General features: G+C 43.9%; 2 protein-coding genes across 4 annotated transcripts; one reads left to right on the top strand and one right to left on the bottom strand.

Moving 5' to 3' along the window:
• The first annotated feature begins 1,281 nt into the window (after positions 1 to 1,281).
• Positions 1,282 to 5,776, top strand: LOC124679322 (probable carbohydrate esterase At4g34215). Its single transcript, XM_047215105.1, has 2 exons — positions 1,282 to 1,966; positions 5,321 to 5,776. The coding sequence occupies exons 1-2, from the start codon at positions 1,286 to 1,288 to the stop codon at positions 5,531 to 5,533; spliced, it is 894 nt and encodes a 297-aa protein (XP_047071061.1). The 5' UTR covers positions 1,282 to 1,285; the 3' UTR covers positions 5,534 to 5,776.
• Positions 5,777 to 6,623: 847 nt separating this feature from the next.
• Positions 6,624 to 11,501, bottom strand: LOC124679321. 3 transcript variants are annotated; one of them, XM_047215103.1, is made up of 7 exons: positions 11,294 to 11,501; positions 10,172 to 10,542; positions 9,679 to 9,757; positions 9,049 to 9,140; positions 8,855 to 8,964; positions 8,066 to 8,143; positions 6,624 to 6,995 (listed from the first exon to the last, which is right to left on the bottom strand). In XM_047215103.1, the coding sequence occupies exons 1-7, from the start codon at positions 11,499 to 11,501 to the stop codon at positions 6,950 to 6,952; spliced, it is 984 nt and encodes a 327-aa protein (XP_047071059.1). In that variant the 3' UTR covers positions 6,624 to 6,949. The 3 variants fall into 3 exon arrangements, with proteins under 3 accessions (XP_047071059.1, XP_047071060.1, XP_047071058.1); XM_047215104.1 differs by having other exon boundaries at positions 10,172 to 10,514; positions 11,294 to 11,389; XM_047215102.1 differs by having other exon boundaries at positions 8,855 to 9,140.
• Between the last annotated feature and the right edge of the window lie 15,573 nt (positions 11,502 to 27,074).

Genomic DNA, 27,074 nt, shown 5'->3' with positions numbered 1-27,074 from the left:
AGGCATCGTTATAAAGCATATGTAACTTTTTTTTAGATCAACGCGGAGCGCTCCCCAGCTCCATTCTCATTGAAAACGAAGCATACCAGCGTAGCAGGGTTTTTAATAGAAGATTCAAACATAAAAGGAAAAGAAGAACATGGCGAAAGCCGCACTAGGACCCAAAACCCATCACTAAGCAGAAGTCCTTGCGACTCCTACAACTATCAGACATGCACATCACCACCGGATGATAGCAGAGAGAGAACACCAGTAGCTGAACTAAAGGAAAACACCTAACACAAGCTATCGATCTCGGAAGCCCCGAGGCGCGCCCCGCAATGCTCTTTTTTCTTATGTCCACGTTTTCTGAATCTTGAGGGTGCTCCAACAGGAAAGCTTCATAAGCACGACCGCCATATGGGGAGGGTGAAGTAGCCTTCCAGGTTGAGATCCAGTCGAAAGATGTGCATCTTAGTCCGGCATCAGTGATGGCAGCTTTCTTACGAGGGTGGCCTTGTACATCTCCACTTGATCCCACCCCAGCGCCCAGGGTTTTGAATGGCACTTGCCAGGACCTTAGATATGTAAGGATTAGCCCCAACACCTGTTTCACAGAAATCCAAGTTTTCATGTGAAACACCAGATGATTTATATTGTTCCAAATGCTCAGACAACAGCAGATGAAACTACATTAAACTGCTCATACCTCTTATTGCAAAGCCATTAAGAAGCAAGAGAAAAAGTAATCATTGATCTCTAACCAAAGATTTTGGTTACTTCGGACCATAGCAATTTTTAGATATAAGGCAGTCAAAGAAAACGTGTTTAACAGATTGAATTTCACTACACATCTCACATTCAAGTGTTTTTTGGAATACCCGTGTGTCTAAGATTATCTCTAGTTATAATTTTATTTTGAGACAACAACCAAAGAATTTTGTAACTCTAGGAGGAATTTTTAGGTTCCAAACAACTGGCAACAAAATACCTATGTAAGTTTGTAATTTTTCCAATCGGATCATATTGCTGAAATAGAAAGAACTTTGAACTCTCATCTCTTTTCCATAAGACATGGTTTCATTTCACAGGTCAAAAGAAAGACCTGGTTTCAGGTACGCGTGTGTACACCTGAGCAGGAGATCTCAGGCGTTCGTTTCCGATCGGGCGGCTGACGTGCTCGACGAGTGGCATTCCACTCCGTGACGAAACGTGCAGGTCAACCAACGACCACCCGTGCTGTGCTCAGAAATACTACACCCGGGAAAAAGTTCCCATCTTTTCACCTGTTCGCCTCTCGGTGCCGATGAAGCCGTCGCGGCGGCCGCTGCTGGGCGCGCTGGCGCTGGCGGCGCTGCTCTCCTTCCTCCTCCTCGCCGCGCCGCCCAGCGGCCTCCTCCCCTCCTCCTCCTCCTCCTCCCGCCGCCGAGCCCCCACCTCGCCCTACGCGCACCGCCCCAAGCTGCTCTTCCTCCTGGCCGGCCAGTCCAACATGGCCGGCCGGGGCGCGCCGCCGGCGCCCCTCCCCGCGCCCTACCTCCCTCACCCGCGCCTCCTCCGCCTCGCCGCCGACCGCCGCTGGGTCGCCGCGTCCCCGCCGCTCCACGCCGACATCGACACCCACAAGACCTGCGGCCTCGGCCCCGCCATGCCCTTCGCGCACCGCCTCCTCCTCTCCGACCCCGCCCCCTCCTCCCTCTCCGAGCCCACCGTCTCCGAGCCCGTGGTGCTCGGGCTGGTCCCGTGCGCGGTCGGCGGCACCAGGATCTGGATGTGGGCGCGGGGGCAGCCGCTATACGAGGCGGCCGTCGCCAGGACGCGCGCCGCCGTGGCCGACGGCGGCGGCGCGCTCGGCGCCGTGCTCTGGTTCCAGGGCGAGAGCGACACCGTCGAGGCCGACGACGCCCGCTCCTACGGCGGCAACATGGAGCGCCTCGTCGCCGATCTCAGGGCCGATCTGGGCCTGCCCAGCCTGCTCGTCATCCAGGTCAGAACGAAAACACGCCATGTGGTTGCTCCGCTGGCGGTAGCTACAATTCTGCTCCCACTTGCTTCTCGCGCTGAACAATTCGTGCCTAACTTTGGTTAAAGTCCGCTCCTTTTTCACCGACACGTTACCACAAAATTGATACTCCCGTAGAAATGCTGAAATTGGTGATCAGTGTCAGATGATGCGCTGACTACACTGTTTTCTTACACACTCGTATCAGTTCAGGCTTGAATCACATGTGAACCAGCACCAGCTGGGAGAAGTAACCTTTGAGCCTACTACTAGCTAGAGAACTCAATCCAAGAGAAGTACCACAAGTCTCCTAGTGATTCTTGTACAAAACATCCATCTTGTCATTGTTGTACCACTGCTCCTTGGTACTTGCTTTTCGTCGTTGCGCAGGGAAATAATGTACAGAGGCGCATACTGAGACTCTGCATTTCTGCAATGACTATGACATGAATAGAAAATTAAGTAGGAGTACCACATTTCTCACATGTTTGAGTAAATCAACTGGTGGTTTTTTTATAACTAAGGACAGAGACATGAGTTGAACCATCACCAAGATTGATTACAAATGATTAAATGAAAGCTTCTCAAGTTCCACATGGGCATTAATGGAATGATTCAATCACTCAAACCAGGCGTCGTGATTCCTCATAGTTAAGCATTATGAGGGAACGATGAGTTGGTTAGTTCGCCCTGTGGAATTTGATCTTGGCCATGTGGTGTCCAGTTCAATGCTTTGAAGTTGTGCTAGGATTTTGGACCAGTGTGAGATATGTGACATGCGACCTACTTCAACTTGCCTTCGTTTAGTGCTGAATCTGCCAGCTAGACTGGCCCGTGCTCTATCAGAATTGGGGAATACAACAGCCTTTAAGCTACCAGGCCTTCCACAAACAAATATCTCGTCCGGTCCCACCTAAAGTCTCCAGCTCGTTACATCAAAATAGCTAAGGATAGAGATGAGTTGAACCATCACCAAGGTCGATTACAAATGATTAAATGAAAGCTTCTCAAGTTCCACATGGGCATCAGTGGAATGATTGAACCACTCAAACTTGATGTCGTGGCAGTCTAAGTATGACGACGGAACGAAATGATCCCCTGGAGTCAGTTAGTTCGCACTGTGGAGTTTGATCTCAGTCATGTGGTGTCCAATCCAACGTTTTCAAGTTGTGCTAGAATTTTGGACCAGTGTAAGATATGTGACTTGTGATCTACTCTGTCTTTCGTTGGTTCATTGCTCAACCTGCCAGCCAGACTGGCCCGTCCTCTATCAGAATTGGGAAATACAACAACCTAAAATCTACGAGGCCTTCTACAAACATTAACTCCTATGGTACAACAGCCTAAAATCTACTGGCTCGTTGCATGGTAAATACCACTATATCATAGTGCCAAACGCCACCAAATAAGTGCTAGCAATCATGGAAAAAAAGAAAAAAAAGATGTACATGGAAATTGTTGTTTCCGAATTGCCCATAACTTGAAGCATTGTGCACCAACCTGTCTTGCCAATCTAACTTTGGACATGGCATCTCCAAAGCAACACATTAAGCAGCATACCACCTAGTACTGGCCTGTCTGTACTATCATTTTTCTTGTCTTTGACTCCATGCGGTTATATGTATGGTATTTATGAGTGGATAACATGACTGGTGACCAGTTTAACATGTTTCTGATAGTACTATGACAGAAAATTAGGTTAGCAGTACTGCACTTGTCACATGTTTGAGTAAATCAACTGGTGGTTTATTATTATATTAACCAAAGACAGACATGAGTCAAAACATCACCAAGATCAATTAGAAATGAGTAAATGACAGCTTCTCAAGTTCCACAAGGGCATATAATGGAATGGTTTAACCACTCAGACGAAATGTTGTGACAGTCTATGATGAGGGAATGATGAGTTATTGATTCCCTGGAGTCAGTTAGTTCGCACCGTGGAGATTGATATCAGCCCATGTGGTGTCCAATCCATCGTTTGAAGCTGTGCTAGGATTTTGGACCAGTCTGAGATATGTGACTTGTAACCTACTCTGCTCTGTCTTGCCTTAGTTTGGTGATGAGCCTGCCAGCCAGACTGGCCCATGTTCTATCAGAAATGGGAAATACAAGAGCCTAAAATCTACCAGGTCTTCCACTATCTCCAATGGTCCTACCTAAAGTTGCCAGCTGGTTGCATGTAAAATAATACTATAGCATAGTGCCAAACAACACAAAATTAGTGCTAGCAATCATGGAAGAAAATAAAAATCAGATGTAAATGGAAATTGTTGTTTCTACATTGCCCCTAACTTAAAGCATTGTGCACCAATCTATCTTGCCAAACTATCTTTCGATGTCTGCCTTTCAAATCAACGTGTGAAAAAGCATACAACCTAGCACCAACCTGTCTTTTAATATGATTGTATCCCCATCGTTTTCTTGCTTTGACTCCATGTCGTTATATGTATTGTGTTTATGAGCGGATAACATGACTGCTGACCAGTTCGATATGTTTCTGATAGTACTATGATAGACCAGTCTTATTATGTTTCTGATAGTACTATGATAGACCAGTTCGATATGTTTATGAGCGGATAACATCCAACATTTAAAACAAGGGCATGTTGCCAACCAGCACCAGGAGGTGGTTATGCAGTCACTCCATTCTCTGTCTAGAATCTGTGGGTCTGATGTTTCTGAATACTACCTCCGTTTCAAGGAACAAGGCGTCCTCGATTTACGTGCTTTTTGTTTGACTAAAAATTACTTCAAATAGATAAAGATTGTTTGTATGAAATTAGTATCATTAACAATACGAATCCAACCATAGTAATTACATATAATATAATCAAGATTTTATTGCTCAATTTTTATGGTCAAAGTTCGTCTTGGAATACGCATGCGCCTTATTCCTTGAAACGGAGGTAGTATTGGACATTGGTTGAATCCAGATTCCATAATCTGTATGAATGCTCTGTTTTTAAGTACACGTCACTCAAACATAACAGAACAACTTTAGGGTGCAATCATGTGAAAGTGTGTTGCAAATTTCATTTGACGTAGAAAAGACCTGCATTTGTTTCCACATGGCATAATTTTAGTCTGCTGTCTGCATATTCACAAAGAAATAAGTTGTGCTTGGGAAGTTTGTCAAGTGTACTAGCGTAGTTTTACAAAGCTTGTACCGAAGTGATCTGGATTTTGGGACTGGACTATTCATAACCTATTGCTAAAGCCTTGATCCTAGCACAACTTTCCGAATACATTTTTTAGTACACAAAATTAGCAGTACACTTTTTCTTTGTTAACTCATAGTAAGATTTTTTTTTATATAATGGTTCTTTTTCTTTCCAGGTTGGTCTTGCATCAGGGGAGGGGAATTACACGGACATTGTGAGGGAAGCTCAGCGAAATGTCAATCTTCCTAACGTTATTTATGTTGATGCTATGGGCCTGCCACTCAGCGATGATCAGTTACACCTCTCCACGGAAGCTCAACTCCAGCTTGGTGAAATGTTGGCGCAAGCCTATCTAGAATTCAACTCATCCAGAGATCCCAATCTATAGCATCGATAACATTAACGGGTTTGCTAGGTGTATATACCATCATTCTTTGGAACATTCCGCTGTAGAGTGTAGATGAATGTACACGGGGAGATCTACCCGCATATGCATTGTTGTTCGCTATACGACAATAAAACAGTTTCTCGTAGAATTTTAGGTCAAACTGTTCGAGTGTTGTACATTAGGGAGGATGACATGTCTTCTGTTTGTTGACGTATAACTGAATGACATTTGTGGTGGGATTCATATGATCATGAGTGCTTATAAGTAGGGTAAACTGGGAAATTCGAACGTGAACCTGAATACATATGCTCGTGAATGAGAAAATCAATTTTCTAAATGTGGAAAAAATTGAGGAAAAATAATGTAAACGGTTGTGTTCTCCGTGTGCATGTACTATAGGTTTTTGAATTAAGTTTTAAATATCAAAAATCTGACAAGAAATTTTGCGTGTACATTTTGACATTCTATGTGCTTATAAAGTTGTTTCACGAAAAGCCAATATTTTTTGTATCCTTAAAAAGACAAAATTTGGTCCTATAAGAAGTTTTCATAAGACATTTTAATACATGACACAAGAAATGTTGTTTTCCTGCAAAACTTTGAGCACATAGAATGTAGCGATGTACCACCAAAATTAATTCGAATTTGGATTTTTTTTTTTAGATTTTAAAATATTTTTCCGGTGGTAGGAGCATATGCACCCAAGGCTGTTAAAAATAAGTGTGGTGCTTGAATATACTGGTTTTTGTTATTTTCTTTCATGAAACTCTGCATGCAAATCCGAGAATTGACTATGTTACCCTGTTGGCAAGATACTCGTGGGTATTACCAGTTTTCGCATTTAAAATTCGAACGTCTGAAACATTTCCTCATCTTGCAACAATGTAAGCAACTGTGTCTTCCTGTGTAGTTTGAATCTGTGATTTCTTTCTATGATATGTCATGTTAGGCTTCACAAACACAATTTAGGCCACTAACTAAACGAATACCTTTAGCAGGTCTAAATATAATGTATGCATTTCCGAAAATAACAAAGGTGCTATCAACTGAATAAAACAATGAAACAGGATATGACCTTCACACAAGGTGGTTCAGAAAAATAATAGAATCCTGCATAAGCACTTGGAAATAAATCAAGCATTACATTACATTCTGTCGTATCTGTCTGGATAGTATATCTGTCTGGGTACTAAGAGTAACAAATTGTTCCAACAACTGAATGGTACACTTGAACATACATGAAAAAACATTTTATTCTAGACATAAACAAAAGCAAACTTCAATAAGCAATATTAGACTTTCAGACAAAACCCCAAACAAACAACAATCCTGGTGGCCCAGCTACTAATCAGCTTGCAGCAGAGCTAAGGAATCTCCAATACTTGAATAACCGCGGTGGCAAAATGCACAAGTAAGCTACAGCGCGCCAGGATGAACTGAAGATTCTTTCTGAGATTTGCACCTGCAAGAGATTTCATTCCCGAGTTAAAACCACGAGTCAACTTGCTGCAACGACTGGACAGACACTTCAAAACAGGAGGCTGTGAGAATGTACCATCATATTCAAGGCACAGTCAAGCATTAAAATGGTAACAGCAATGCAATGGTTGATTGATGTTGAAATGCCAAATATGTGGAACACTTAAATGCGGATTTGATTGAGGTCATAGTGAATGACTATCCAACAGATCTGGGCTGACTCAGATACCGAACGGATTTGGTTTGGCCAAGGTAATTACTGGGTGATATGGGATCTAACTTGGCCTCATATGAGTTGACCCATACACAAGGGTGACACCTGCTTAGGCCTCGTTCGGCCGGAGAGTTTTGACAGGTTTTTCCGTGTATTTTTCTTACCGGCTCAGTACAAAACACGTAGAAACACTTTATAGCATGTTCGGTAGACCGGATTTGGACGGGCTGAAACACAGAAAACTCTAGAAAACTCGTAGGGTTGAAGTGGATCTGAGACACGCCAGAGTCCTCGCGTTTTTGACGCTCGATGCGTAGAGCTCTAGCGACGCAGCATGAAGGCCAAATTTGCAACTCTGCGCGACGCGACCTCTCCAGTCCATTCCTCCGCGGATGGAGGGTGGTCGTTGGTTGCCTTGGTGAGAGGTTGCAGTTCTGGGATAGGAGACGACGTTCGCGAGTTTCTTCCTGTGATTGAAGTGTTTCCAGTTTCCACCCAAGACACGGCTCAAAATACTCGGTAATACACGTGTGCCGAACGAGGCCTTAGGGGCTAGGTCAGCCACCCATTATCAATTAAGCAAAAGAATAAACCAGTTTATCCAAGTCCTGCGGTCCAGCCCATGAGGTGTGGCTGCCGGCAAGGCGCCAACACGCATCTGCTGTCCAGTATTAACTCGAATCAGGTGTAAACAGCCCCTATCAACCCGCAACACTTGGCAAATGCATCCTATGAAAGGGAAGAAAGATAATCTATGGACGACAAAGACGAATTTGATGCATGTTGACACAAATAGAAAAGGGGGGCATAATGAACAAAAAGAGACCAGAACACCATACCTGTTGCAGAATGAACGAGATGCATAATTATGATTGTTGCAGTTGCTGCACAGCCAGTCCCCTTCGCGCCATTTTGCTCTGGTAAGGCACAAGAACACATGTACTCAGTTAGCTACTTCATGTCCAGTGCAAAATTAATAGTAACTTGCATAAGCAGGCACTTTTCAGGATGCATTCATTCATGAATGGCGACACCAAGATTGTGCCACGAGACGTTATATAGGTCTACAAGAGTTAGTCCAAAATAACTACTCGTAGCATAAGCAGCACTTTTCAGGATGCATTCATTCATGAATGGCAACACCAAGATTGTGCAACAAGACGTTATGTAGTTCTGCAAGAGTTAGTCCAAAATAACTAGACAGTATTCAGTGCCAATTTCAATTTTACTGTGCGACGAACAGAAAAGGTCCATGCAAATGAATACAAAACAATAAAAATGGTGACGTAATCTTGGCAATCACTCCCAAATTTCATATTAAACAAAACATATCTTGCTTCCTGACATAATCTTGGTAATCAATTCCCAAATATGGTGACATAATATTGGTAATCAATTAAGATAACACCGGTAAACAAGTATAGTGACCTTTTGATGCTATACCCTCATCAATGTCTTGCGCACATTAACATTTTCAGAGCATATAATGCACTGAACCAAATGCACAAATTTTGTACTACCAGGTTTGCTGCTGGGCCTTAAGATGCAACCTAGGACCAATTTAATGAAAACAGTACTACATGTGTTGGATTTGTCACATGAGAATCTATATTTATGAGAAATATTACCCTTGTCCAACACCAGGCATCGCTGAAATTTGTCCAGAGGGTAATGCCGTTGTGTGCCCATTGTCATACCCCGAATAAGCCGTCTGTCCAGCTCTGTCTGAGCCTGCTATCTTCAATAAGATTGGAAAATACATCAAGATCATGTAAGTATTAGGTAAACCATCAATGAAAAGTAAAAGGCCCACAAGACATACTGAAAGTGGATAATCAGCATTTCCTGGATTAAGTCTTTTATTATCCCAGTCATTAGCCAGCTCTTCTGATGCCAAACGCTTATTACCTAGTGCTGAAACAGCAAGAATTTTCAGAATGATTACTGAACTACACATTGATACTTGATAGCAGTTAAAAATGTAACGTGCCACTTGCCACTTGCCACAGCGAACTAGATTAAGCAAAAGAAAGAAAGAATGGCACAGTTAACTGAATACGGAGTATGATAACACTATGCTACATGAATCACTACAGCAGCCAAGTCAACAGATTCAGAAAACAAGAAGAAACAGTGTGCGTGGTTATTATCAACGTTTTTTTAGAGGTTTACACACTATGTTGATCATGGAGAAGTCACGCAGAAACATCTGCCAACATTAACCCATTAATTAATTTTAAGATGACATATATTTCAGCTGTGAAAAACAGCACTTCTGAATTTGCATGTAATATCAGGGTAATTAACCTATTTGTGATGGCAAAGCAGAACACAACCTTTTGAAAGGCCAGTAAATAGGAAAGTTCTCTACCCATTCGACTCACAAGGTATATTTTTCTCAGTTAAGAGCGTGAGTTTTAAATTATATGAAAGCAGAGCAGAGATGTCTTACTGGAAGAAGTATCTGTTCCTGTGGTTTTCATTGTTGTAGAGGCCATGCCTGATGGGACAGGTGCATTACACTCTTTGCACTGGAAAAGATAGAATAAGGAAAATAGTCAAGCACGCTGTGCACTCCATATACAATAGGCATAGTAAAGAGAAATTGAAACTAGAATTAGTACGTAAGTAGAGAACAAACAGCAAGGAAGGTAATATATTTGCGTGAGATGCAACAACTTGCTGTCAATGTATGTTATGTTTAAGAGCGGACATGGAAGTAAGTGAGGAAAAGTAGAAGATAAGAAGAGCAACTAGGTCGGACATATTAAATACTAATGATGACCTGAGAAGCGGTAGTATCAGGGCCAAGCTAAAGTTAGCAACAACTTGCTATCCCACACGAAGTTCATATGTATTACAGAAAAAGGCAAGATAGTACTACATCAATAATGACTAGTTTGAGAGCTAAATTTTTCATAACAAGCATACTAATATGTGATTACCTGAGTACGAGATGAATAGTTGTGAAATCCACAGCTACAGAGCCAGTCCCCCTCACGCCAGTCTTTCGGAGGACCAACTTGAAACTGATTTGTGGTGTTGCCTCCAAATTGCCAGGCAGAAGACTGCATACCGTATCTACCAGCCATCCCATACTGCCAGTTTGCATGAGCAAGCAGCTGCTGCTGCAGAGCTGAATTTCCAGGCATCCCAAAGTTCATCTTGTAGCCAGCATTCTCAATCTGCTGCACCCTAGCCATGTAATCTGCGTAAGCTGGCAGCAGCCCCCCCATTGCTGGCATGGCTGCTTCCTCCTTGGGCAGGCCGCACTTTTTGCAGTTCTTTCTGGATGCATAATTATTGTTACTGCAACCTACTCATCCATTTGCCGCACGCACAAACCAACCACCACACCAGGCACCACGACAACGCACCGAAGTACACGCACACCGGCCATCCCGCACAAACCCAAAGAAGAGAATAAGCACACACACACACTAGTCATTTGCTCAGTAAACATAGTGGTAGTTTTTTTTTTCTAAACTCATCTAGTAGAAACATACATACTAATGATTAAAAATAAATAGAAGCAGTAATCTAAAAGCTTCGACACATAAGGCATGCAACTAGAAATTTACGCAAACATTTCATGCCGACTTGATGGTAGATGCATGCTCTAATACTTGAGCACGAAACATAGACTTGGTAAGTAAAATGCTTCCAGAAATAACTTCTTAACCAGACCTCCACACCCCAGGATTACATTACATCCATGTTTTTCCTTGTCATGATAAACACCATTATGTAATAATATTACAGCCATATACCATATCACGCTAAAGCCACTACCACTAGACTCCTAACTTACAGAAACGGCAGATAAACCTGAACAAGATGATTTAAGCAAAGAAGACATGAATGATATGGTTGCTAGACCTCTGATGCGGGTGTGTGGAGCGAGATCACAAACTTAAGTTAGACTGGGAGTGGGGCATATCCTAGCCCATGTTACAGCACAATACGAGCTAGCCTCCTACCATTGGAGGAGCAGTGATGGTGAATGGAAGCTTGCGCTCCTACAGCGGTTAGTTGGGGCGAGGCGGGGTTGGGTTTGGGGTGTGTACCGTTGCAGATCCAGTCGCCGGCGCGTGGGAGCCACTTGGAGTCGCGCGGGGTGTGGGGGTCGACGAGGAGGCGCGGCTGCTTGCAGCGGTTGCAGAGGGAGCGGAAGGCGTAGTTGCGGTTGCTGCAGCCGCCGCAGTCCCAGTCGCCCTCCCTGCCGCCGCCCCCGCCGCCGCCCGACCCGCCTGACGAGGAGCCCGCGCCGGCCATGGCGTCGCGTCGCTTTGCGGCGGCGGTGGGAGTGGTGGTGGTGGATTTGATTGGGGAGTGGAGATTTGGGGGAGAGAGCAAGGTAGCCTGGGTAGGGATCCGTCGGGTATATTCTTCCGGCTACGTCAGGCAGTATGTGTGCAGTGTAGCGTTCAAACCATATATGCCTCAAACTTGTTTCCGTGTAGCCAATTTTGTGTTTCGATTTGCATGCATTCATTTTTTGTATTAGGACATCTTCAATGGGGCGACACGTAATGACCGGGTTGTCCGCAGAGACGCAAACCTGGCCCACGGCGGACGCTGCACGGACGCAGCGGTCGTCCGTCCGGTCCTCGCACGGGCCGGCCTACCAGGGGTACAGCTGCTTCGTCTTCCGCGACATTACTTACGGGCGGCGCGTTGCAGGCTTTCCAGGACCACGTTAATGGTGCGTCTCGGCTTTCACGAGCGTGCGCAGTTGGGCGGCGTCGCAGTGCCAGGACATTGAAGGCGAGATGGCGTCTGAGCCTCTTAAAGGGACGCTGACAGCGTCCATTTCCCCGACCACAGCATTGCTAGAGCCCACACTATCCACCCGACCGACGCCATGGGGAAGAAATGCTGGCTCTTCCGCAAGACCAAGAACGACCACGAGGCTAGCGGCTCGCAGTTCGGCAAGAAGCCACGGATCGGGCAGTACGTCCGCATCGAGTTTGCGCCGCCTTTCGGAGAAAAACCGGCCGGTGCCATGGTCGGACGCAAACCTGCCTGGAGGAGGCTGGTACCTCAACTCCAGGCGCGTGTCGGTCCCCCCAGTTCCGCGCGAGGGCCGAGAGCGCCGGGACGAGGTGCGCCGTCGCCGAGCGATCTTGCCGCCGGATCTCCAAGAAGATCCGACGTACGCGTTCAACTCCTACAACTGGATCTCGTTCGGGACGTGGGAGACGTGCGCCGCCGCACTGGCTACCTCGGGGAACTCGAGTACTTCGACTGCGAGACCGCCGCGGAAGAAGAGGCGAATGGCCAGGAGGATGAGGACGAGAAGGTGGAGCTCACAGAGTACGACCACGACGACGGCGGACCGGCGTGGGATCCGGAGACCGAGCCGCCAGACATTACTGAGGAGGAGGCCATTGCCATGGCACTGTCCAACAACGAGGCCGATGAGCTCAACGAGCTCGTTTTGTGGGACGGGCACGCAATCCAGCTCCGCGAGTCCGCGCTGCTGCAGGGGAGGCCGGCGACTCCTCCGGCCACGCCGACGCGTTCCAACGACCGTGCTCCGGCTGCTGCTCCGTCTTGGGATCCCTGGCCACCTTCACCACCGCCTCCTACGCAGACCTCCTCCACCACCGGCGTACCAGCTTCCATGGCCGACGCCGGAGTTCATCGACCTCGTCAGCGATGACGAGCAGTAGGCAGTACCTAGTTTTACCACGCTTTTCTGGCATTTTTATGTTTTTTATTGATGTAAATCATAACTTTATGAATGGAAAAAATGCGTCGTTCCGCTGGAGCCGCCCCCGACGCAAACGGACGTGCAGACGATTTCGACCACGCGTCCGTTTGGGCGTGTGAAATACGTCACCCCGTTGGAGATGGCCTTAGTACCAGATTTTTATTACACAATGGCCGAGACAATCCGATGTCCCTTCCGCCGGAGTAGCTAGCCGGAGATGGACTAGGAGACGCGTCGGATTTAGGTCTACAAATAGTACTCCAATAAAGCTAGTGTTTGTATGTCTCGGTCTCTGGCTTCTTGCTAGGAGGTGGGGATGGATCCGTCAGGTTGGATCCAATCGTGGTTGGTGATGTTGCTACCCGTCGTGGCGCTTCGGCGGTCGGAGACACCAGATGCGATGTGGAGAAGTGTTGATGGCGCCTTCGTCAATAAAACTCGTTTGTACTACAGGTTTGGCCACGCTACTTTCGCTATGCGCGCGGCTCTCCCTCTCTGCTCATGGTGATGCTGAGAAGTCCAGACTCGTGCTGGTGGGCTGCGGTGGGGGTGCTGGGCACGGGCAACACATCAACTTTCAGGTTCTAAAATGTATACTCCCTCCATCCACAAATAAGTGTACATACGTATTTTTTAAAACAAATTATAAAGTAGAGTAAAAAATATATTGGAAATATGCATCTCTTCTCCTTAATTCTTTCACCTCCAATAAGCTAAGTGCATGTAGAAAACAAGAAAAATATGTGCTTAATATTATTGGGTTTGATTTCCATGCCGTGAGAGAGAAGCAATTAAAGTGCATTGGAAAGATAGGAGTACACTCTTTTGTGGACAAAGTTTAGGGGTAGATGTCCTCTTATTTGATGACGGAGGGAGTACATGCTAAGGAGTTCTAGCCCGACTTTCTAAGTTTGCAATGGGAAGAGTTTATCAGAGCAAGAACAATAGAAGAGTTAGCAGCTAGCTATATATTTTTGCCATGTCATCTATAGTCTACTTGTAGTTAGCTCATACAATAGTTAGATACAAGTATGGACTACTTTATATGCATATGGCCCACCTTGTAATCTCACAAAGTGTCTAGGAGCACGCGCTGCAGTTGGCTATTATCTTGTAGCCTGCTTCTCTTCTCTCTCCTCGTGTCTCTCATCCAACTCAGTAAAACTATATTATTTTAAATCTTATAGCCTGCTGACTGTACCTTATTGTACTTCCTCTCAGCAATGGTGTTTCCTTGAAAGCTACACCACCCACGGTGGTGGTGGTTGAAGGGTGGGCCTTCTCCGGAGACTACGACGCCCTCCACATTGGTTGATTGGCGGTCTTCTGACCGCCATTGCTTCTTCTGGTCGAATGCCAGCCTTGTAGTTTCCTGCAGGACGAAATGCCTCTTCGTCGCGACATCTAGGGTTCTCCTTGAAAGCTCTGTCGCCCCAAGTGCATCGTTCCCGGTGGTGGCGACGTGCTCGTAAGGAAGAAGCTTTGGACCCGATTGCTTTCTCCATTAGGTGCTCAGGGTCCTCTTTGCAAAATTCAAGAACCAATTTGTATTTTTCTGCTTCCTTTGGGTCCTTATGTTGAGGCCCTTTTTAGTAGAAAAAAATACTTTCATGGTTTGTGGACAGTTGTCTCTATGATTGGCATCACGCTCGATGTCGACTTGCTCTCTCTTCATAGTAGGGGTATTAATTGTTGGCATTTTAGTGGCTATGGTTGATATAAAGGTGCTTCAAAAAATGGTGGATGATGTTAGTCCGCTCATTAAATCTGTTATCTCTATGTCTATCTCTACTACTTATAAAGACACGAAGTTGCGTTGAAAAATTGAATCTGAACCGTTCATGCATATCAATCAGACACTCCTAATTATTCTGTTCTCCCCACCAAAATTCACGCGCAGGCTGCCCCATCCAATTCACGCAGGCTACCATCCTATCCTACTAACTACTCCACTAATTGCTCTTCCATTCTATCTATCTCCCTGACTATCAATCTATTTCACCGCCAGGCGCAACATATTTCATCAAATCCTCTCCCTTACTCCTCGATCTCACCTGGGATACTCTCCTCCGCATCACGCCGAGCTGTGCTGCTGCCGTCCTTGTTGCCGACGGCTTCGCTAGAGGTCAGGCAGACAGATCGTGCCAACGGGGCTTGGTCTCGGGAGGAGAGAGCGGTGCGATCAGAGAGCGTGAGGAACAATTTCCCGATCCTTGACTCACCGCATCTCCCTCTCCTCCTCCACTGAAGCAGGCGGGACTACCGTGCTCCAACCGGTGCCCCGCCAGTGGTTTCCCACGCGACACTACCACACCACCGATGGCCTCTCTCGATGACATGTCACATCGGCTTTGGCGCTCGCTGCAACTTTAATGGGATTTTCTTGTGTCCCTATTATCACAGGGAAGGGCAGCCGACAGCTTGCCAAGGTCACCGGCCGCACGGGTCTATCAATCATTAAATCTAAATGATGAACATGATCGTTTTGTTTGGGATTTGACAACCAATGGCAAATTCAGGGTAAAATCTATGTATGAAGATCTTATGAGTGATCATACCCCATACTTGAGAAAATATTTGTGGAAAGTTAAAGTCCCTTTTGATCTTCCGTCTCCAACCAATATTACAAATTTGTTTGGAAATTGGTTAAATGGGGTAGATAGACAATCTAAAGCTTTTATCCGCGTTGGGGTGTCTGCTTTATGTTGGTCTATTTGGAGGGTAAGAAATGATCTTATATTTAACAAAAAACAATCTTTTCACTTTTTGCAGGTTATTCATATGATGGCTCACTGGGTTCAGCTATGGGCTCTCCTTTCGCCGGAGGGGCTACGGGATGCCATGGCTTCTGGATGCACACGGCTCCAGATGGTCGCTCAGGATATCCTGTGCCAGGTTGGCTGGCGACATACTAGGAGGCTACAATGATCGCTAGTTTTATGATGTCCTTTTTGTTTCGCTGGTTGATTTTTGTATCAACTGTAGGCGATGATTGAGATACGAATTATGTAAGACTTTTATGCTACTTTTTTTAATAAAAAACTGTGTGCATCATCATGATGCAGAAGCCAGGGTTCAACTCCCCATTTCGAAAAAAAAAGTTTGCTTGTCTCTGTAATTTATATACTAGATTGGGTGTTCTCGAAATATTCTATCTAGGAGTGCATTTTCTTCTCATAGGTTTTTTAGAGAGGCGTTGTTGTGCCACAGGTGCCAATTTTTTTTTTCGAGAGCACGCGCAAAACGTGCCTTATCTTTATAGAAGGGGAAGCATAACAAATTACAAGAACAGCACCAAGGTGCTGAGAACACACACACACTCCACCCTCCCTCCGCCTATGCCTACTCTCTCACTACATCTAGCCTCACTCCTCTCCTAGCTCTCTCCCACAGGTGGAAATCATCCCTGATCTGGGTGACCATTTGGTCCACCGTCTTCTGCTCCCTGTCGTTTCTGAAAGCCCTCACATTTCGCTGCTTCCAGATCGTCCATGCCGTGCTGATAACCATGGAGTCGAATCGCTTCCTGTCAAACCTCCTCACTCTCTTGCGGGCCTCCGTCCACCATCTCTGTAGGTTTCCCGTGAACCCTGGGTCTACCATCCTTAGACCTGCACAGGTGCCAAAATTTAACTTGTGCTCCTTGGATGTTTGCCGTTAGATTGGTGGAGACAACACTGTGTCTTGTCGCACTTTTGACAGTACCAACATCTACAATGAGAGGAAAACATTGGCCTAAGAGGATAATCATGGTGCGTATAGTAACAGAAGCACATACATATCCATGGAGCACCACATGTTAAAAAAATAGGAATATCTGCTACACAATCATATTTGTTAATCTTGCATCTTTTGGTTGATGTTGCAGATATCTGAATGACATTGTTTTCTTCAGTTAAATGAGATTTAAAAGTTTACTTCCAGTGACAAAGAAACTGACATATCCTGCAGGTTAGAGCTATCCCATTTGGCATGTGTGTATATATATATATATATATATATATATATATATATATATATATACATGCTTATCCTATTTTTCTTGTATCCAGAATGGCATGCCTTCTAGGTTCAGCATGCTGGAATTTTGGGCATTTGGCCTTTTGCCCATGGTCCATTATCAAATTCTGAAACTCACATGGCCCATTCCAATAATCAGTGGCAGCACTAGTATGGGCTGAAGTTTAGTCCCACATTGCTAGTTGGGAGGGAGTTGGAGTGGTATATAAGGTGGGCTGTTCTAGTCCTAGTAAGTGAGTGAGAAGAGAGAGAGCCCTCGCGCACTCCTCCTCCTCCGCCGCCCACCTCGCCTCGCCTCGTCACGACACGTCACGACGCGCCGCGAGTTGTGGGAATCTCGCCGAGCCGAGCTTATCTTTTTGCTGTTTGGGAAATTAATTGTGTAATCAATTTTGAGTCATTAACGGACGCGTTACTCAGCCGTTTTGCCTTCCGGTTTTTCTGGATCGTGGCTGTACCGACTCGGACGTGGGATGCGCCCCACGACCTTCCCGAACCGCACTACATAAGACTCTGCGCAACCCTAGCCGCGTGATACGAGACGCATACGCGACTACCTGTTTCCAGTTCATTGCGCCGCCGCCTTTGTCTTCCTCATCCCGTCCGTCGGCGTGCACCGACTGCCGGGACGAAGAGGCCTCCGAACCCCGCCTCTCGTGAACCCGTACGGGTGAGGGGCAATCAGGTTTTTGGGAGCGCTCCAGCCGCGACTATCGGCATCACGACGTCGTCATCGGACGACGAGTTCCTCCACAACGACAACTTCTTCCCGGACCTCGGCGACTTCTTCGACAATCTCAACATGGGCGACAACGACGCTCGCTCGCGAAGTATGTGATCTTGTCGTTTCTCTTTCGCTCTCGTTAGAGTCTCTTCTTCTAGTTTCTATGGTAGATGCGATCGATTTGTTTTGTCTAGATGTGATCTGTTCATCTACCTTACTAGTCTGCATGATTAGTTTATTCGTTATTTCGTAGTCATGATTTATCAATTACTCGTACGGATTATTTCATATGGATATTTGCTTATATTTCCAACAATCCAAAAACTTGATTATAAGCAAATCAATTCAAGCAGCGTTGCTGCCGCTACTCGACCTCCCCTCTTTGATGGTATGCATTACAAGAGGTGGCGCACAAAGGCAGTTCTATGGTTTACAAACCTAGGCTGTTTTAGCGCCACAAATGCTAGACCTGAGGGGCCTCTCTCTGCAGAGGAGCAGGAAAAGTTTGAGAAGGTCGACGCCATGTTTAAGGCGGCCTTGTTCAGCATTCTTGGGGACAACATTGTTGACCCGTACATGGCTTTCGACCATGGTAAAGATGCGTGGGATGCGCTCGAGGCCAAATTTGGGGTCTCGGACGCTGGCACTGAACTGTATGTCATGGAGCAATTCTATGACTACAGGATGACTGATGAGCGCTCCGTGGTTGAGCAGGCTCATGAGATTCAGTCCCTTGCCAAAGAACTCGAGCAGTTTAAGTGTACCTTACTGGACAAATTTGTGGCCGGTGGTATTATTGCCAAGCTTCCTCCTTCGTGGAGGAACTTTGCTACTTCTCTGAAACATAAGAGACAAGAGTTTTCTCGTTTCGGATCTCATTGGCTCGCTTCATGTGGAAGAGAAGGCGAGAGCAAAGGACACACGCGCTCGTAGTTTTGAGGGAGGTTCTAGTGCCAATGTGGTACGTAAGAAGAACTTCCAATCTCACAAGTCTAAGAATAAGAACAATGGAAAAGGCAAGTTTGACGAGAAGAACAAAGCCTCCAACTCAACCAACTTCAAGAGGAAGACTCCTTATAAGAAGAAATGGAACTGCCATGTTTGTGGCGCTCCTGGACACTGGGCTCCTGATTGCCCAGAACGCCATGATCGGCGTGGGAACAACGGCAAGTCCGCAAATGTTGTTATTGGCGTTGATACTAAGATGAATGACGTTGGGTACGGTATTTCCCCTACTGTCCTTTCAGTATGTAATTCTCCTGATTGGTGGATAGATACCGGAGCCAATACACATGTATGTTCTGATGTGTCTATGTTTTCTTCTTATCAGGTCGCAAGGACTTCCTCCGTGCTGATGGGAAATGGCTCACGTGCTTCTGTTCGTGGTGTTGGTACGGTGGATCTGAAGTTTACTTCGGGAAAGACCATCCAGCTGAAGAATGTGCAGCACGTTCCCTCCATTAATAAGAATCTCGTTAGCGGATCGCTTTTATGTCGAGATGGCTTTAAGTTGGTTTTTGAGTCCAATAAAGTTGTAATTTCCAAGTGTGGACAATTTGTTGGAAAGGGTTATGTGTGCGGAGGCTTGTTCCGCTTATCTTTGTCGGACTTATGTACTCAAATTATTAATCATGTTTGCAATGATAGTGAGTCCGATATTTGGCATTCACGACTTTGTCATATTAATTTTGGGTGCATGACGCGGCTAGCGAATATGAATATAATTCCGAAATTTGCTATTGTCAAGAAATCCAAGTGCCAAGTATGTGTGCAAGCTAAGCAACCACGTAAGTCTCACAAGACTGCGGAGGCAAGAGACTTGGCACCGCTGGAGCTTATACATTCAGATCTTTGTGAAATGAATGGTGAATTGACAAAAGAAGGGAAAAGATACTTGATGACCCACAAGTATAGGGGATCGCAGCAGTCTTCGCGGGTAGTAAAACCCAATTTATTGATTCAACACAAGGGGAGACAAAGAATACTTGAAAGCCTTAACAGCAGAGTTGTCAATTCAGCTGCACCTGGAAATAGACTTGCTCGCAAGAGTTTATCGATAGTAACAATTTTATAGCAAGTAGCGTAGTGAAATAATAGCAACAGAGTAACGAGACAAGCAGTAGTAATTATAGTAAACAAGCAGGATTAAAATACCGTAGGCACGGGGACGGATAACGGGCGTTGCATGGATGAGAGAAACTCATGTAACAATCAAGCGAGGCATTTGCGAGATAATAATAAAACGGTGTCCAAGTACAAAGCAATCAATAGGCATGTGTTCCAATTATAGTCGTACGTGCTCGCAATGAGAAACTTGCACAACATCTTTTGTCCTACCAACTGTGTGGCAGCCAGGCCTCAAGGGAATCTATCGGATATTAAGGTACTCCTTTTAATAGAGTACCGGAGCAAAGCATTAACACTCCGTGAACACATGTGATCCTCACATCACTACCATCCCCTCCGGTTGTCCCGATTTCGTCACTTCGGGGCCATTGGTTCCGGACAACGACATGTGTATACAACTTGCAGGTAAGACCATAAACAATGAATATCATGATGAAATAATAACATGTTCAGATCCGAGATCATGGCACTCGAGCCCTAGTGACAAGCATTAAGCATAACAAGTTGCAACAATATCATCAAAGTACCAATTACGGACACTAGGCACTATGCCCTAACAATCTTATGCTATTACATGACCAATCTCATCCAATCCCTACCATCCCCTTCAGCCTACAGCGGGGGAATTACTCACACATGGATGGGGGAAACATTGCCGGTCGATGGAGAGGCGTCGGTGGTGATGATGGCGATGATCTCCTCCAATTCCCCGTCCCGGCGGAGTGCCAGAACGGAGACTTCTGGCTCCCGAGACGGAGTTTCGCGATGTGGCGGCGTTCTTGGAGTCTTTCTGGAGTTTTGTCAATCTGTATCGCGTTTTTAGGTCGAAAGGGCTTATATAGGCGAAGAGGCGGCGCAAGGGGGCGCCTGGGGGCTCCTCACAATAGGCTGGCGCGGCCAGGCCTAGGGCCGCGCCGCCTTATTGTCTGGTGGCCCTCTGGCCCTCCTCCGACTCCCCTTCGGTGTTCTGGATGCTTTCGGGAAAAATAAGATGTTGGGTCTTTGTTTCGTCGAATTCCGAGAATATTGCCCGAACAGCCTTTCTGGAACCAAAAATAGCAGAAAACAGGAACTGACACTGTGGCATCTTGTTAATAGGTTAGTTCCGGAAAACGCATAAAAACATTATAAAGTGCAAGCAAAACATGTAAGTATTGTCGTAAAACAAGCATGGAACATCAGAAATTATGGATACGTTGGAGACGTATCAGCATCCCCAAGCTTAGTTCCTACTCGTCCTCGAGTAGGTAAACGATAAAAAGAATAATTTCCGTAGTGACATGCTACTTACATAACCTTGATCATACTATTATAAAGCATATGAGATGAATGAAGTGACTCAAGGCAATGATCTATAGTTGCTAACAAATAGATAACATATAGCAAAACTTTTCATGAAGAGTACTTTCAAGACAAGCATCAAAAGCCTTGCATAAGAGTTAACTCATAAAGCAATAGATTCAAAGTAAAGGCATCGAAACAACACAAAGAAAGATATAAGTTTCAGCAGTTGCTTTCAACTTTCAACATACATATCTCATGGATAATTGTCAACACAAAGTAATATGATGAATGCAAATAAGCAAATATGTAAGAATCAATGCACAGTTGATACAAGTGTTTGCTTCTAAGATGGAAGGAAGTAGATAAACTGACTCAACATAAAGTAAAAGAAAGGCCCTTCGCAGAGGGAAGCATTGATTGCTATATTTGTGCTAGAGCTTTGGTTTTGAAAACATAAAGAGAGCATAAAAAGGTAAAATTTTGAGAGGTGCTTGTTGTTGTCAACGAATGGTAGTGGGCACTCTAACCCCCTCGCCAGACAAACCTTCAAAGAGCGGCTCCCATGAATTATTTTATTTTTGGGTGGCACTCCTTCCAACCTTTCTTTCACAAACCATGGCTAACCGAATCCTCGGGTGCCTGCCAACAATCTCATACCATGAAGGAGTGTCTATTTGCAAAATTAAGTTGCTTACTGATGAATCAGAGCAAAACATGTGAAGAGAATTATTGATGAAGTTTGATTAATTGGGGCTGGGAACCCCATTGCCAGCTCTTTTTGCAAAATTATTGGATAAGCGGATGTGCCACTAGTCCATATGAAAGTCCGTCAAGAGTAAATGACAAGGTTAAAAGTTAAACATCACATACTTCCTCATGAGCATGAAACATTAACACAAATTGAGAAGCATTTTGAAGGTTTTAAAGGTAGCGTACGAGAATTTACTTGGAATGGTTTGAAATGCCATGCATAGGTATTTATGGTGGACACTTTGGAAGAACTTGGTTTTCAGGGGTTTGGAAGCACGAGCAGCGTTCCCGCTCAGTACAAGTGAAGGCTAGCAAAAGATTAGGGAGCGACAAATCAAGAGAGCAGTAACTGTCATAATCATGCTTGCGGCAAAATAAATTAACGGAGGCATAAAAGTGATACCAGAACTCTGAAAAAATGTAAATCATAGAGGCTTAATTGAATTTTGTTCAGTCATATGCATGCGTGAGCATGTGCCAAGTTAATTCAAATGAATTATTCAGAGGAGGATACCACAATATCATACCTACTTATGAATAAAACAATGCAAGCAAACATCCATGACATGCTACTCATATTAATGAATTGGAGCTAAACATGAGAGATCATGAACTACTAGACTTTCTTAAATGACATATACCTCACATGAACCAACTAAGCATGCTCACATGGATGAGTATATGTACAAAAATGAAAACAAATAGAGTTCATACCAGACCTCTCACCACAATCCAATTGTCGTAGATCGTCATTATTGCCTTTCACTTGTGTAGCTTGGATAATATGAAATGAAAACCACGCTCCAGCCACCGAAGACCATTGAACTCATAATGAACTTTACAAACCAAAGAAGAACAGCAAATATTTTTGGTGTTTTTGAATTGGAGACAAGAACAAAGGAAAACAAACAAACAAAGCAAAATCTTTTTGGGTTTTCTTATAGCAAACTAGCAATAGCAAATAAAGCGAAACAAATGCAAGAAACCAAAATAAACAAATGGTGAAGAGAAACAACAGAAATATTTTTGGTCTTTTTGTGTTTTGGGGAAGAAACAAAGCAAAAAACAAGAAATGGCAAACTAGAAAAGTCACATAAACACAAAGCAGCAGAAATTCGTCAAACTTGACAGCAGTACAGTACTCGATTTTTAAGAAATTCTTCCACTGCTCAAATTGAAAAGTGTTCAACTAATGAAAGTTAGATAACAACTTGGGGAACATGCACAAAAATTGGCTTCATAAAATATCGTTCTGGCTATTTTTGAGAATGTTTTTGGTAACAGTCCAGAATCTGTTTTCAGGCAGCACTTCCCCAAATATCATCTCCCTCTCATTAGAAAACCACTCAAAGAAACTAAACAAGTATGTACAAGTATCCAGCAACCATAATATGCAAAGAATGAGTGATGCCGGTATACCTCCCCCCAAGCTTAGGCTTTTGGCCTAAGTGGAGTTCAACCCCAGCGAGGGTCGCTGTTCCGCACCGGTGGATCACGCATGGCGTAGTCATAGTGAGGTCCCTGTGCAGACCCACATGTCCAAAATGTTGATGTGAGGAACTTGCTGCATCGGATGATGAGTCAAGGTGTTCCTCGGCTTCCGTGTTGTCTCTTGTATGATGGCCTCCTTCCTCTATGTGTGCATTCAGTGCACCTTCTGTGACTAACCAATCCTCCCTGGAATCAAGGTTAAATAGAACAGGCGCAGGCAATCTTACTAGTTTTTCAGTTTTCTTAGTTGTTCTCCAAGTCTTCTTGTAAAATGTTATCTTGTAAGACAGGTTACCCAAATTAGATGAATCAGAAACAAATTCATGTTTAATCATGGAGACTATGTCAAGTTTTTCTATGGAAAGTTGAATATCAAGATAGTGAGGTTCTACTCCATGTAAAGCTAGTAAACGAGAGGCGATGAGACCTCCACAAATTCCGCCCTTCTCACGGTTAGTAGCAAGTCTGTAGGCTATCAATGCACCCAAATTATAAGCCCTATTGCTTTGCAGTGCAGCAGCTAGAAAAGCTAAATCCTGTACAGATAATTTACTCCCATTCTTTCTAGCAAGAACGCATTTAGTAATGAAATAAGCAAAGTAGCGAATAGCTGGGAGTTGAATGCTAGTGATTTTACCACCATCCTCTGAGAAACTCCTTCCATGACAAATCATCTCAAAGAGGCTTAAGAGCTCTCGCGGTGATCCCCTTATCTTCTCGCATGATCCCCATTGCGGTACTCTAATTGCTGTACAAAAATCATTGAATGGCAAGTTGATAGTTTTATTATAAATCTTGTATTGAACCATGGGGTTAGATTGCGACCAATTGAACTTAAAATCCTGCACAACAGACATAGTCAATTTTGCATATTGGCATGGTTCTCCATCAACAAAATCATTCAACCCTGCACGAGAAATTAGATTCTGAACATCTTCCAATATTCCTACACTTCTCATGAAATCTGCGCACGGGTAGTAAGAGGGGTATACTCCCTCTTCGCGGTTCACTCTCATGACTTGTTGCACCTCCAATTCTTGTTGGTTTAGTTGATATCTATTCCACACCATTTTCTGAAATTTTTCAACAAACAATATAAAATTTGATTTGGTGACATATAGTTGAGGGGAACTACCATAGGAACTTGCTAGAGTACTAATCATGCATCAAAACTAGTTTATACAACTTAGAACAAGCATGCAAGCTCACTAAACATGTTACCTACAGCAGCAAAATATTCAAGATATACTCAACCAAACAAAATTCTACTTGGATAATCGGAGGAGTCACATACCGGAGAGCAAATGTGCCAAATTTCAGACAGAAATCTGGGCTGAGCAAAGAGATCAAAAAATCCTGAGCTCTTGAGCAAAAACGCGAGTGAGAGAAAGCTGGTGTCGATTTTTTCGGGAGAGAGAAGAGTGTGGGAGGAAGGGATGCTAAAGTGGGGCAAAGGGGGACCCACACACCAGGGTGGCGCGCCCCCCTGTGGGGTGCCACCCTGGGGTGCCCCACTGGTCATCCCCAGGTGCTCCCAAGTGCATTTTCGAAAAATAGGACCAACGGTATAATTTTCGTGAATTTTTGAGAACTTTGAAAAATGCACATTTCTGGGCATTAAGTTTATTATTACTGGACAGGAAAATTTTTGAAATCTCTAATTAACTAAGGAACTTTGCAAATCAAAAGTGCTACAGCAAGTAAAGCAAGTGGAGGAAGAAAGAGATGTTGTTTACCTCCTCTATGCATATAAAAGGTATTTGTTAACAAGGTTGATCAAGTCTTGCCACCAAATAAATTTTAGATAGCATAAGAAGAAATAAACCTCAAATCAATCATGTTACCTTGAATTGTATTGATATGGATCCAATCATAAGACTTTGATATCCTTCTTTAGGCTCATATATAGGACAATCAATAGTTCCAATTTTGATAGTTCTCACATTAGAAATAGTATTGACTCCACATACTTTATCAATCCTCTTGGGGAAATAGACGGTATGCTCCTTATCATCAACATTAAAAGTAACCTTTCCTTTATTGCAATCAATAACAGCCCCTGCGGTGTTAAGAAAAGGTCTCCCAAGAATAATAGACATATTATCATCTTCGAGCATTTCCAACACAACAAAATCGGTTAATATCAAGCAGCTATTAGTAACTTGAACAGGAACATCCTCACATATACCAACAGGGATAGCAGTAGATTTATCAGCCATTTGCAAAGATATATCAGTAGGTATCAACTTATCTAAATAAAGTCTCTTATAAAGAGAAAAAGGCATAACACTAACACCGACTCCCAAGTCACATAAGGCAGTTTTAACATAATTATTCTTAATAGAACAAGGAATAGTAGGTATACCTGGGTCGCCCAACTTCTTTGGAACTTTGCCATTGAAAGAGTAATTAGCAAGCATAGTGGAAATCTCCTCATTGGGGATTTTCCTTTTATTAGTAATAATATCTTTCATATACTTTGAATAAGGAGGCAATTTAATAGCATCAGTCAAAGGGATTTGCAAGAATAAAGGTTTCATCCAATCACAAAATTTATTATAGTGTTCTTCTTCCTTTGATTTTAGTTTCTTAGCAGGAAAAGGCATTTGCTTTTGCACCCAAGGTTCTCTTTCATTACCATGTTTCTTAGCAATAAAATCTTCTTTAGTATACTTTTTTATTTTTATCATGTTTTTCAGGTTCATCTTCAACCTCTTCTTTGTCAGAAGCATCATTCTTACCATTATCATTATCATTATCATGTTCATTACCACTCTCAGTTTCAGCATCAGAAATAGAAATACTATTAGGATCATTAACAGGTTCAGATGATTCTACAACATTTTTATGTTTCTTCTTCTTTTTCTTAGAAGGAGCACTAGATTCAATGTGTTGAGAATCTTGTTCAATTCTTTTGGGATGCCCTTCAGGATATAGAGGATCCTGGGTAGAGACACCACCTCTAGTTGTTACTTCATAAGCATGTTTCTCCTTAGAATTATTTTTTAACAAGTCATTTTGCACTTTAGTGAGTTGATCAATTTGAGTTTGAATCATTTGAAAATTTTTAACAAGCATCTTAACATCATTGGAGGTTCTCTCCACAATATCATGCAAATTGCTAATAGCTTGAGAATTTTCCATTAGATGATTCTCTACTCTCATATTAAAATTTTCTTGCTTAACAATATAATTATCAAACTCATCTAAGCATTGCGCAGGAGGTTTTGAATACGGAATATCTTCCCTAGTAAAGCGTTGAATGGAGTTTACCTCAATCATGGATGAAGGGGGAATTATCTCACATATATCTTCTATGGGAGGTAGATTCTTCACATCTTCGGATTTAATACCTTTCTCCTTGAGAGACTTCTTGGCTTCCCTCATATCTTCATCATTCAATTTAATCAAACCCCTCTTCTTCAGTATTGGCGTTGGAGTTGGTTCAGGCATAGTCCAATCATCATGATTCCGGCTTATTTTAGCCAATAATTCTTCAGCTTCGTCTGGAGTTCTTTTCCTGAAAACGCAACCAGCACAACTATCCAAATATGCCCTAGACTCAATGGTTAGTCCACTATAAAATATATCAAGTAGATCATTCTTTTCTAAATCATGTCCAGGTCGAGCTCTGATAAGAGAACAAAATCTTGCCCAAGCCTCGAGCAATTTCTCTTCATCTCCCCGGTCAAATCTATAAATTTTCCGTAAAGCGACATGTTGAGCACTAGCAGGA

This window comes from Lolium rigidum, chromosome 7 (assembly GCF_022539505.1).
Source record: "Lolium rigidum isolate FL_2022 chromosome 7, APGP_CSIRO_Lrig_0.1, whole genome shotgun sequence".
NCBI classification, from domain to species: domain Eukaryota; kingdom Viridiplantae; phylum Streptophyta; class Magnoliopsida; order Poales; family Poaceae; genus Lolium; species Lolium rigidum.
This window is presented reverse-complemented; position numbering and strand designations above follow the sequence as displayed.

Bases quoted from the DNA above. Each gene is read 5' to 3' on its own strand.
- LOC124679322 (XM_047215105.1), top strand. From the start codon at position 1,286: ATGAAGCCGTCGCGGCGGCCGCTGCTGGGCGCGCTGGCGCTGGCGGCG. The intron at 1,967-5,320 runs GTCAGAACGAAA...TTTTCTTTCCAG, and splicing joins CCAGCCTGCTCGTCATCCAG to GTTGGTCTTGCATCAGGGGA.
- LOC124679321 (XM_047215102.1), bottom strand. From the start codon at position 11,501: ATGGCCGGCGCGGGCTCCTCGTCAGGCGGGTCGGGCGGCGGCGGGGGC. The intron at 10,543-11,293 runs GTACACACCCCA...ATGGATGAGTAG, and splicing joins CGGCGACTGGATCTGCAACG to GTTGCAGTAACAATAATTAT. The intron at 9,758-10,171 runs GTAATCACATAT...TATCTTTTCCAG, and splicing joins ACTATTCATCTCGTACTCAG to TGCAAAGAGTGTAATGCACC.